General features: G+C 36.8%; 2 protein-coding genes across 3 annotated transcripts; both read left to right on the top strand.

Moving 5' to 3' along the window:
- The first annotated feature begins 226 nt into the window (after nucleotides 1-226).
- LOC107273628 (kelch-like protein diablo) lies at nucleotides 227-5,531 on the top strand. Its single transcript, XM_015752016.2, has 6 exons — nucleotides 227-494; nucleotides 1,069-1,452; nucleotides 1,522-1,837; nucleotides 1,939-2,636; nucleotides 2,719-3,061; nucleotides 3,150-5,531. The coding sequence occupies exons 2-6, from the start codon at nucleotides 1,130-1,132 to the stop codon at nucleotides 3,339-3,341; spliced, it is 1,872 nt and encodes a 623-aa protein (XP_015607502.1). The 5' UTR covers nucleotides 227-494; nucleotides 1,069-1,129; the 3' UTR covers nucleotides 3,342-5,531.
- A 274-nt stretch (nucleotides 5,532-5,805) lies between these two features.
- Nucleotides 5,806-10,744, top strand: LOC107273629 (calcium channel flower). 2 transcript variants are annotated; one of them, XM_015752018.2, is made up of 6 exons: nucleotides 5,806-5,963; nucleotides 6,057-6,177; nucleotides 6,778-6,985; nucleotides 7,101-7,208; nucleotides 7,938-8,097; nucleotides 9,078-9,211. In XM_015752018.2, the coding sequence occupies exons 1-5, from the start codon at nucleotides 5,961-5,963 to the stop codon at nucleotides 8,059-8,061; spliced, it is 564 nt and encodes a 187-aa protein (XP_015607504.1). In that variant the 5' UTR covers nucleotides 5,806-5,960; the 3' UTR covers nucleotides 8,062-8,097; nucleotides 9,078-9,211. The 2 variants fall into 2 exon arrangements, with proteins under 2 accessions (XP_015607504.1, XP_015607503.1); XM_015752017.2 differs by lacking the exon at nucleotides 7,938-8,097 and having other exon boundaries at nucleotides 9,078-10,744.
- The last annotated feature ends 1,258 nt before the right edge of the window (nucleotides 10,745-12,002 follow it).

Here is a 12,002-nt window from a genome sequence, read left to right as displayed (position 1 = left end):
TTTAATAAGGGTGAATAATATATTTTTTAACTATTCGTCGACTTTTTATCGAGGTATTTTATATCTCGAGGAGATTAATATAATATTAATTTTTTTATATGGATTTTGTTCTAAATACTACTACTACTGTTATGTAATGATGATCATGGGCGAAGCGAAATGTGCCGCCATCTGTGCCCGGCTATGATGTACTCAATTGATGGAAACTATGTTGGCAGAACTGGCTTATGTGCCACCGCTGAATGGAGATCGGAGCAAATCCGAGTTCCTGATACATTAATTGTTTATCAAAATGAAAGCTTGCTTGTGATTTTTTTTAACGGAGTACTTGTTGCAGCATTGAGTGACCTAGTGGGCATTTTGTGTATTGAGTCTCATATGTCGTTTAACGAGAAACAAAATGTTTTGTGACGTTTACTAACTGCAGACTGTAATCTTCTGAAAGGCAGAGAATTTCCGTATTTCCCTCCTGCGGCTTTATTCGAGTATCCAAGGTGAGTACTGTTACTAATTCGAAAAGCTTGTAGCTCGTTTACTCTAAGAATATATAATTGTTATACTCTCGAACTCTATTAACGTATTTTATAACTTGTATTTTGGTTCGCAAGTGTAGCTTAGTATGTCTTCGATGATGTTTGCGAAACAATATTTCTTAGATTGATTCATAGTTTTGCCGTTTGTATATTTACTGTTTATATTTCTAGGCAGTTTTGTTTCAATGCAAGCAAGTGTGATGTAATTGATTTGACAATTCACAGTCGACATTCATTTGAACATATGTTCCTTTGACATTTCATATACCAATAATAAACTGAAGAATCTGAGAAAACTTTCTTTTGTACGCATAAGGCAGTTTTCTTTTCCTTCGTTTCATCTCCGTAGCAATTGAGCATGATTCATTAAGAAATGTTCTTAAGCAATTGAATAAAGTTGTTTTGCTAAGTCACAATACATTCCACAAACTTACAGAATTGTATTATACATTTAACAAAAGTAACCAGGTAGCAATTGTGCTTGCAATTGTTGTGAACTATAAGTATACGTTAACAAGGAAAATATCTTTTCCAGGAAAAACGGAGAACCAATACTGTGCCCGGAGGCACAGTTTACGATAAGTGGTGGTTGGTGAATGGTGTTGCAGATAGACTCGGTGTGGGGCTGGGCGTCACCCCCGCTGCGCCTCCAGCTAGCCGGGGGGACCCGAGGCCCCTCGGGGAGTGCGGGTGCGGGCACGGGGGCTCAAAACTCCCAGAGAATGGGCGAGATGGCTGTAGAGCGCGCACCATCCCCGGCACGCCTCAGTCACACCTCGGAGAAGCACCCTCGTGCCACCCTCACCGAACTCAACGTTCTCCGTCATCATCGAGAACTCTGCGATGTTGTCCTCAATGTCGGCTCTAGAAAAATATTTGCCCATCGTGTTATCCTCTCGGCCTGCAGCCCGTATTTTAGGTAGACGATTATGCTCCTCGAACAACTCCTCCGATTCGAATATTCGCTTCTAACATCCCCACGTTGCAGAGCAATGTTTACCGGAGAATTGGCAGAGTCCCGGCAGACGGAGGTAACGATACGCGACATCGACGAGGTCGCCATGGAACTTCTGATTGACTTTTGCTACACCTCGCATATCATCGTCGAAGAAGCAAATGTCCAGACCCTCCTGCCAGCTGCCTGTCTTCTCCAACTGGCCGAAATTCAAGACATCTGTTGCGAATTTCTAAAACGTCAATTGGATCCTTCAAACTGTCTAGGGATAAGGGCGTTCGCGGATACCCATTCCTGTCGCGAACTCCTGCGCATCGCCGACAAATTTACCCAGCACAACTTCCAGGAGGTGCGTTATCAGAAGATCTAAGGAATTCCAAAACTTGTAATAACTAGTAATCCCACGCGTCTCGTAATACATTAAATAATCCTTAATCGCTCACTATCCAGGTAATGGAAAGCGAAGAATTCCTTCTTCTACCAGTTGGACAACTAGTGGATATAATATCCTCGGATGAGCTAAATGTACGGACGGAGGAACAAGTTTTTAGTGCTGTAATGAATTGGGTGAAGTACAATGTGACGGAACGTAGACAACATCTAGCCCAGGTTCTACAACATGTTCGATTACCACTTTTAAGTCCTAAGTTTCTTGTCGGTACCGTTGGCTCTGACTTATTGGTCCGGTCGGATGACGCCTGTCGAGATCTGGTGGACGAGGCAAAGAATTATTTACTATTACCCCAAGAGAGACCATTGATGCAAGGACCAAGAACACGACCAAGAAAGCCTACAAGACGCGGTGAAGTTTTATTTGCCGTTGGAGGATGGTGCTCCGGTGACGCTATTGCCAGTGTTGAGAGATTCGATCCTAATACCGCAGATTGGAAAATGGTGGCGCCAATGAGCAAAAGACGTTGTGGCGTCGGGGTTGCTGTGTTGAATGACCTGTTATACGCAGTCGGTGGCCATGATGGACAAAGTTATTTAAATAGTATTGAGAGATACGATCCGCAGACAAATCAATGGTCTTGTGATGTTGCGCCTACGACGTCTTGTAGAACTAGCGTGGGTGTAGCCGTTCTGGACGGTTTCCTGTACGCGGTCGGAGGACAGGATGGGGTCCAATGCCTAAATCACGTAGAGCGGTAAATTAAACAGCAAGGCTATCTTTAATTTCATATACCTTTTATAGATAGTAGTAATGAGCCATAAAATTGTAACAAACAGGTACGACCCTAAGGAGAATAAATGGTCTAAAGTCTCACCAATGACCACGAGGAGGCTTGGAGTCGCAGTAGCTGTCTTAGGAGGTTACCTGTATGCCATCGGCGGGTCCGATGGGCAGTCGCCTCTCAATACTGTGGAAAGATATGATCCGAGACAGAATAAATGGTCTCAAGTACCTCCAATGTCTACAAGACGTAAACACCTAGGTTGTGCTGTGTTTAATAATTTCATTTACGCTGTGGGAGGACGGGATGACTGTATGGAACTTTCTAGTGCGGAACGGTACAATCCTCATACTAATTCTTGGAGTCCTATCGTAGCCATGACATCCAGAAGGAGTGGGGTTAGTGTCTTTTGGGATATATTACTTGAATAATTAGCTCAAGGTGTAATACTACTTTTATGGTATGTTTAAATTATTTTTTTTATAGGTGGGCCTAGCAGTCGTCAATGGACAGCTTTATGCTGTCGGTGGCTTTGATGGTACTGCCTATTTAAAGACAATAGAAGTCTACGATCCGGAACAAAATCAATGGCGCTTATGCGGTTGTATGAATTATCGACGTCTCGGTGGCGGCGTGGGCGTGATGAGGGCCCCACAGACTGAAAACTATATTTGGTAGCTCAGGCCCCCCTCTTCAGCTTCGTCGGCTGAAATTCTTCTGACCCCCGTCACCCCTGTTACACCAGTAATTCCTCTCTTACCAATATCCGTTCCTGTGGCTACGACAACCACGAGGAAGCGCTATCGTCGTTCCATGAGTATCATATAATTAGCAACTCTAGGCTGTATTTTCTCATAGAAAAAATGATGCCCTTATATTTGCCATCGCGCTTAGGCATACCTGATTCGCGTAGAGACTTTTCTTTATTCTCTATTTTATTTATCCTATGCTCTCGTAAATCGAATCGATCGTATCGATTTTGTTGTGATATTTTGCGTCGAAGCTTCAAGCTCTGCTTAACGTTTGCCACTTGCACTTTCAAGTATACAATTGGCACTATAGTCGGATCACAAAAACTCTCTTAACTATTTGAAACCGTGACCGCAGAACGTAGTATCGATTTTACTCGAGTACTCTTACTCTTACTTGAGTATCGATTTTACAATGAAAATCCATCAATGGACAAGAAATGGAACGTAAGCGTGGACGCTTTATATGTTTCTCATAATACGCGCATGAAGTTGCAATTATTTATTTTAAATTACGTGTGAATGTTGATATTAACATGCACGCAGATTAAAGTCATATACGTTACTCTCAGAGGCACGCACTCTTCATTTAGGTCGGTGACGTCCAAAGGCAGTCATCAACTTTCACTAGGCAATATTCGCATGACGGAATAGAAGGCTCCAAAGATCATTAGAAAAACAAATTTCACGTAACACAAAAATTCGTCGATATTGCGTGGTAACGGCGAGCATTTGATTATTCTTTAAATCGACAAGTCTAAATTCATTTAGATCTGAATCTTAATATTTAATAGATAGAGATAAAAATTATAGAATTCAATAATGATTCGATGCACCAATATCAACGTTCATTAATGATACTAAATCATTTAATAGAAAGATCAAAGAATATTGCATTTGTAATTTAACAATGTGCAGTCCGTAACATTCTTTTTACATACTTCTCTCTTTTTTATAAACAATCATGAAACATTTATTTAGTTCCATAAAATTGATAAACAACAACACTCAGCATTATTATACTTAACAGAATTGTAAAGACTACATTGAAACAATTGTTTTATAGAATCGCACTGATGTCCTCAAACTTTGCCTACATTACATGAAGCATAGATATTGAAGTAATGATAGTACTTCAATGTACATTCCTACAGTCTTCTCCAAAGCTTTATCGAATGAAGCTAACGGATACGCTTTTCTACCTCGGACTAACAACCTTCCCCAATGAAATAAAACTGCCAGCGAGCTGCGCGTCTCGATCTTTTTTCCCAACTTCTTTCTTTTTTAAACAATTATTATCATAGACTTCCTTGTCGGCCGGCGCCACGTCTCATCTGCGCACGTGTAAATAATTACCATCTGTGTAAATAATTATATTTGTGAAGCTATGGATTCAGAATGGGCCTGTACACTTCGGTTACGTTGTTCGTGAACGGCGGGAAAAATTTGAATGAATTTAACGCGCTTAGCTGGTACCTTTATTGACATAATAAGACGGAAAAGAAAAAGTAGGATGGAAAAGGTTGTAACAAACATGTTGTTATAGTTTAAGAAGGAGTATCTCACAGCTTTGGTATTTTGTGTGAAAGTTTGCAAATTATGCTATTGCTGTTTATGTTCACTTAAAAAAATTCCCGCTTTATTCATGATCGAAAATTGCCAATTCTCGACTTTGCGAATACCAACAGGCACTAAGGAGATACGTTTGCCGTAATAATTCATTATACGTCGTGATGCATATTTGCATGTTTTTGCTTTAATGCAGCCGCAGCACTGCTTGCACTGTTGATTAAAATGTGACGGTAGCGCATTGTTACTCAATTGCGCGCAAAGATCCTGCGGATTTGTCTTGAAAATTTTTTAAATTGGAGCAACATTTGTCAGTCTGTAACGTTGCGAGTCGTAATACTCCCATAAAATGCGCGCGCGCGCTTTTATATTTGTATATATATTTATCTCTAAACTGTAAACATATATTCACGTATAAACGCGCGTAAGATACACGAGTAAGCGAATTTTTTTAATTTTTGTAAAAGGAAATTGTAAATGAACAATTGATTTTGTATATATTGAAATCTGTCCAAAATGTTAACAAGAAAATATATTGTTAAATCTTAAATGCTTTCTAACAGTGATTGATGTCACGGTATAATCAGTTAATTAAGATATTTATGATTTGAATTCATATCGAATGACGCAAACACCGGAAGTACTTCCGATGCGCTGTAATACAAAGCTTCCAGGTCCTATTTCCATTGTACGATTATATTAAGAAAATCGAATACAGCAATACCTCTTTCTACTGAAACTAGTAATTTAATGTTTGAAGATTAAAATGCTAATTTTCTAAAGAGACTAAAGAATCTTATTAACAATTTATTCTATAATTAATTCGACAATGTCAATGGCAATATTTTCGATAAAAAAATCGCAGAAATGGCGCCTCTGGTGGCAAAGTTATTAAACGCACGGGTCGATTTTCCGCACGTCAACAGATTTCAGCGCTGCTGTCAGCTGACGAAGAACAAAGACGCGATAACGCTGTAAAATGGTAAGCTTTTGGGAATTGGAACAACAGAAAGTTACGTCGGAAGATGAGTAACGCGACGATATTCGGACAGTAGATAACCAATTCTATTTTCAGTCGTTCGGAGAAAAATTGGCGTCGATTATGCAGCGGCCTGGACAGGATCCCGTCGCCAAGGACGATGTTCCCTTTTGGCTGAAGTATGCCGGTCGAGGGCTCGGTACTGTAGGTAGCCTACGTAAGTTTTAATCAATATTTAATTATTTTTTAATGTATTTATTCGTTTTTTTATATCATCAACTTTTAATGCTCATCTATCCCTGTTACGTTCATTACGTTTGACACGAAGATCAATCATTATCTACATCGCCTTCTCATTGAAAACAGAATAAAGGATATTTCTTATAGGTTAATAAATATATCTATTTTAAATGTGTAGGATGTTATTAATTTTTAATTCTACGAGAATAGTTCGTGGCTAATTTATTTTATGTAGTTACACATTCATTGTGATTGATTTAAATTCCAGATTATCATTCAAATATGGAGGTGAATTTTCTTTTCATTCCGTGTCTCTGTTAGAAGAGTAAAAATAAAATATTAGGGCTGATCGAAATTTAATATTCCGTTCAATGACATTTCCGGTTTCTTGTTACAATTCATATTATTGCTTTTTTTTATGTAATGTTATATAAAGGTTTTTTGTTGCTTATTTTAATAGGAAAACGAAGATAAGTGATTATGAACTTTGCAATATTCGACGTGTATTCAATGTAATCTAATGAAATTAATGAAAGCTAACAGATGCTTCATTTTTTAATTTTTACTCATTTTTCAGTTGCAATCTTTCTTGGAGCATTTAAGTGTATTGGAATAATTTTCGGTTACATAAGTTGCCCAATAAGCGGGATGTGGCAAATGGTAGCTGGATTTCTAGTTATGACTGTCGAGGCACCTTGTTGTTGTATGTTCGTTGACTTTGTACAAAACTTGAGCGATTGGGTGGAAAAGAAACCTTATTGGAGTAGAGCAGCTGTTTATTGCTTGTAAGTAACAGTGATATATTAAATCCATTTTTAATCAAATCTTACTATTGCATAAATAACATTTGAAGTGGAGTACTTACCACCATTAAATATATTTCAATTTATACAATTTCAGATTAGCAATTCCACCAGTCTTGTTATGCCCAGATTTGAATATCATATTTGGGAGTGGCTTAATATTCACTACAGGGGTCATTTATGGTTTCATGTCTCTCGGCAAGAAGTAAGTAAAAATATCAGAACTTCTTATATCTATCACTAAAACACAAAATACAGTTCTTGTATTGTGATTAGATAGACACTATCGAATCATTATACTTAGTTTCCAATTTCAATACAACAAAGACCAGATATGGCGCTAATAAGATGTGCTTTTTATATTCTATTAAGTAATCATATTCTATAATCTTCTGGTATGACATATACATTCTGGTATGTCTTATACATGTTACATCGAGTGTATCTGCATTGCCTGTGGGTGAAAGTGAAGTTTAATGTTGACGTGTCGTACTACTTTGTGTTTGAAGCTGTCGCTTTAGTTGGAGCATATTGCATATAAATTATGAATTAACCTCCAGGAATTCCAAGCTCTAAATTACTCAGTACATTATACTCTGATATCAATTCTTTATATTTTCACTAATTCAACTGCAGCATTGTAATTACAAACAGATAGCCATGACTGACAACATTAATATATAGAAAAATGCAATCTAATCTAAAATATTACAATATGAACTTTATTGCATTGAATTAGGTATCTGTTTATTGTAAAATTAAAGTGAGACTAATGCATAACAAAGGGTATGTAAACAGGACTAAGAGACTACAAATATCAGCATATCCTAAATAAAATTAACCCTTCTTCCTGGGGATGAAAAATGAGATTTGAGTGTTAGGGGCTCTTAATAATTATACTAACATACTGACACACAATGACAATGACTGACAGAGGGTCCAGACCAGACCCAGCAGTTATGACACCCACGGACGTAAGCTTCCCGCCGCCAAGTGCACCCCCTGCAGACCAGCATACTACTCTCATGGAGGATCCCGATGTCTGGAGGCCAACATAAATCATCAAACATTCATTGCACCACTTCACTAACCAGGCAATAATATACCAAGTTGAATGTTACAGTTAAACTTACATCACCATATATTCCATAATGATTGCAATCATAAATTTAGGTAGTACATAGTAGTTCTTGTTCTTACATCTTTCATTACTATACGCCCCAGGAGGTGTCTCCAATGCTGAAGTCTATCAGACTCTCAAGAATATCCTTCACCCATGCATTTCTGCTAGATCAATTTATCTCTAGATTAGAATTAGTTCTGTTTCTCAAAATCATCGAATGAGTACTGAGGCATCACTGTGTGATTTTCAATGCACTTCATTTCCAAATAACTATCCATTATTTATTACTAATCAATAAGAGTTAGACGTATTGGTCAATGTTGGTAACATTATAATAATTATTGTCTCTTACAATCATGTAACAAATACGTTCCAAAAATTCACTGCCAGTACTGTGAGCATAGTTGTCTCAATGAATTGCATAAACAGCAACATGGCGATATTTCTAGTATAGCAGTGAATTTAGAAACGTACGCAGTATATCCCAACACGATCTGAGACGACTTATGAATACAAAAAGTAATCTAATTAATGTCTAAAGTATGATGTGCACGCAGAATGTCCTTTTGTACTACGTAAGCCCGTTGTTCAGCTATTTTACGTGCGTACTTATACGTACTGGTGACGTTAGAACTGAAAAAAAAAACAATCATTTTTTGCTAATTTGTTTTTCATTGTTAAAGTATTAACACAATTCGTACGCGTATAATAGCTAAGCAGCAGCCTTAATCACATCTAAATAATCTTAGGCAGTTTTACTAATTATACAACTGCTTTTACTTGTCGACAAATCACACGCTAACTTAAGTACAGTACTGGTGATCGCAATTCTAGCAAAAGTATCAACACTGTTCTATCTACTGCCTCGAGTAAATTTGCACGATACACTGGAATGTTATAATCTGATGTGTTCACCGATATGTATTCATAATCTTATTCTTGGTTACGCAGGGCACCGCTGGATCAGATGCGAGTATCTGCGGGTACGAATACCCAAATCCCATCAACGAGTATGCAATCGACGCTTGTTGAAAACGCTCAGCCAATGGGATTCACCAATACACCGGATAGTAACGTTTGACCTTTAGGAAGAAATTGATGACCGATTCAGCGCCTGCGTGAGTGGTCACGAATGAACGGCAATTGGAGTGATCGTTTAGTAGCCGAACGCATGAACATCGTCAGTCTCTTACGATGATTAGTATATAATTGAAATGATTAATTAGTTAATTAAGTGTATCAGGCAGTCGAGTTTATGTAACACAAATGTCTCCTGTCAACATGACAACCGACTATGAGCTTTAGTCTAATGGCCTGGACACTGTGAACCCACTGATACATTTCCTTTAAAGACGTTCGCGAAAACGATAAATAACGTTATTGTATATTAAACAACAAAGATTTAATATATGTGTACATACATATAACACGCTCTGACAAATTCATGAGCATTGTGCTTATCATCATCATACATTGTTTTAATTCTGGCTCGGAGTATATTTTCTTGCCTTTACAGTCGGATTGTGGCTATTTTTATTAGCTTCTTCTCTATTATAATTCCTGGACCAGTATTAACATGGTAAATAATAATATAGACGACTGAGATACTCTTATCGCTGTGCTGGCATCTTTTGTTTAATCTGGAACTAAATTCTTCCTGTACATTCAGCCGAAAATATATGTTGTTAAATTTAAGATTTACATATCGTGCCGCGGTTAGATATAAGGCGAGGCGACGTAATCGACAATATAGAAATCAGTCTTGCGGTTTTTTTTTCATGATACAAAATACATTACACTCGTTCTTCCAATGAAGTCTTGAACAAATATTTAATTAAAAAAGATTATACCAAAGTAAAAGACTGCCAATCACATGCAACTCGATCGTGCGTTCGGTTACACGAAATATTAGATATCTAAATGTGTCATAGTGCTTTTACAATTTAGTGATGGAGTAGGCAGCTTCTTTCGAGTGGCGATTATTATTACTATTATTGATATACGAACTAGGAAGTGCACGTATTATATATTTACAAAGATAATGGACAAAAGAACTGAATCCCAAGTCCGAATTATGTTATGCTGATGCGAAGAATCGAAGCTTAATCTGTACACTGTATGCTTAGTTAATGGTCATACTAATTAGCATTGTTTTAATTACATTGATAGAGACTGCTTTACATACAACTTTGTATGTATAAGTTTTTTCTTTGCTGATGTAATAATTGATTCGTAATCTATTATACATTTTCAGATTAGCCAATGAAACGTCTTCTGACATTTGAAATTTTAGATTTCTCTTTACCTGCCTCGGCGCAGAAAAGTTTATTTCAATTACTTTACATTATGTCGTCACTGCGAATTACAAGTTACTATATAAAATTTGTTGCGTGTGAACAGAAAGTTGGGTGTCTATTATTTTTTTTTCTTTTTTATATATATATATAGCGCGATATGGATATTCCGGGCGATCAGCAAATAATTAAGTCTGCTCGCAGAGTTCGCTTTGGCAAAATATTGAAATTTATACACATTGGTACATTCTACTTGTACATCTTGAATTTACGTCATCAAAACCAAAATACAAAAATCCTTACAAATAGGAGTTTACGATCCGATTTCGATGTTCGTCTTACTGAAGTATTTCGAGTTTTGACGCGTAAACGAAAATCTGCCGCCTCGCCTGATATCAAATGTGCCAATTTGCTCATTTTTAACATATTTATTTATTGTCTTTTTCTCTTATTTTCTATTTTTGTAAACGTAAGACTTCTTTCCTCAAACTTACAGAGAAGTCATGCGCACTTATCACTGACTCTTGAGGCAAAAAATCTGAGTCATCGAATTTCTTATAGGACATGTTTCTTCGCGCCCATTCCTTTACCTTATTATGTAATTAGATATTTATTAAGAGCTACAAGACTATCGTTGATTGATTTTCATCGTTGCCTTCACTTCGTCGAAAATCGCAGCAGCATTGCGATATTGCTGTTCTCGTATACTAGCCTCGATATCTATACTTCTTGTTACGATGCAGACATAGTAGAGATGCGATCTTTGAAAATACTGTACTCACATAACTTCCAGTGAATTACTTCCATTTTGAATTAATTCTGAAAAATACAAAATTCATATTAGATTATAAATTCGCATTGCACTTAACTTTATTAAGAAGGCCACTGTGTTTAATTGATCTTGCACCACGGACCTTCTTATTAACTTGGGAACATTTGTATTTATTCTTAACGCATGTAAAATTGCCATCATTAATCATTCTGTTAATTGCGACTATTGAAAATAACAATTAGGGTGGCCAATTCTTGTTATAATACATTTGGTAGGACTGGAAGCTATATTTTTATTTATGATTGTCTTTTAATCAAGTGGTTCTATACAATTGGGGTTTTTCTTTTTTTTCTTTTATCTAATGTATTATTATATTATAATTACGTATATCGAGCATAGAAAAATTATTAAATTAAGTATACTACATCACTCATCACTTAGGCTTGGAATGATAGCTACTCATGTTGTTAGACCGGAGAGCCTTTTTTTTATATTCCCTATGAAAGTTTTTCTCTGTTAAGACTGTTCAGTTTGACTTCTATATTGGGTTTGCTAATCTCTAATATAAGTAATGCCGATTATGTAATGATAGATAGAAGAAGTTTAAAAAAAACTTGCTCACCCTTGGTATGCGTGGAATATTTACGACAGCAAATGTTGTACGATCTCGAGTTACCTGACTCCAAGAGTTTAAATGGAAAAGGACGAACGAGTTATTTGTAAAAGTCATATGTACCACTTATTAGGGAATTGTTGATAAACCAATGTGATGTTTGCATTTATTGCGTGTTTTCAGATTTAGACACATTT

Source organism: Cephus cinctus, unplaced genomic scaffold (genome assembly GCF_000341935.2).
Source record: "Cephus cinctus unplaced genomic scaffold, Ccin1 Ccin1_scaffold1762, whole genome shotgun sequence".
NCBI classification, from domain to species: Eukaryota; Metazoa; Arthropoda; class Insecta; order Hymenoptera; family Cephidae; genus Cephus; species Cephus cinctus.
This window is presented reverse-complemented; position numbering and strand designations above follow the sequence as displayed.

Bases quoted from the DNA above. Each gene is read 5' to 3' on its own strand.
- LOC107273629 (XM_015752017.2), top strand. The intron at 6,178-6,777 runs GTAAGTTTTAAT...CTCATTTTTCAG, and splicing joins CGGTACTGTAGGTAGCCTAC to TTGCAATCTTTCTTGGAGCA. The intron at 6,986-7,100 runs GTAAGTAACAGT...ATACAATTTCAG, and splicing joins AGAGCAGCTGTTTATTGCTT to ATTAGCAATTCCACCAGTCT.
- LOC107273628 (XM_015752016.2), top strand. From the start codon at position 1,130: ATGGTGTTGCAGATAGACTCGGTGTGGGGCTGGGCGTCACCCCCGCTG. The intron at 1,453-1,521 runs GTAGACGATTAT...CCCACGTTGCAG, and splicing joins GCCTGCAGCCCGTATTTTAG to AGCAATGTTTACCGGAGAAT. The intron at 1,838-1,938 runs GTGCGTTATCAG...CTCACTATCCAG, and splicing joins CCCAGCACAACTTCCAGGAG to GTAATGGAAAGCGAAGAATT.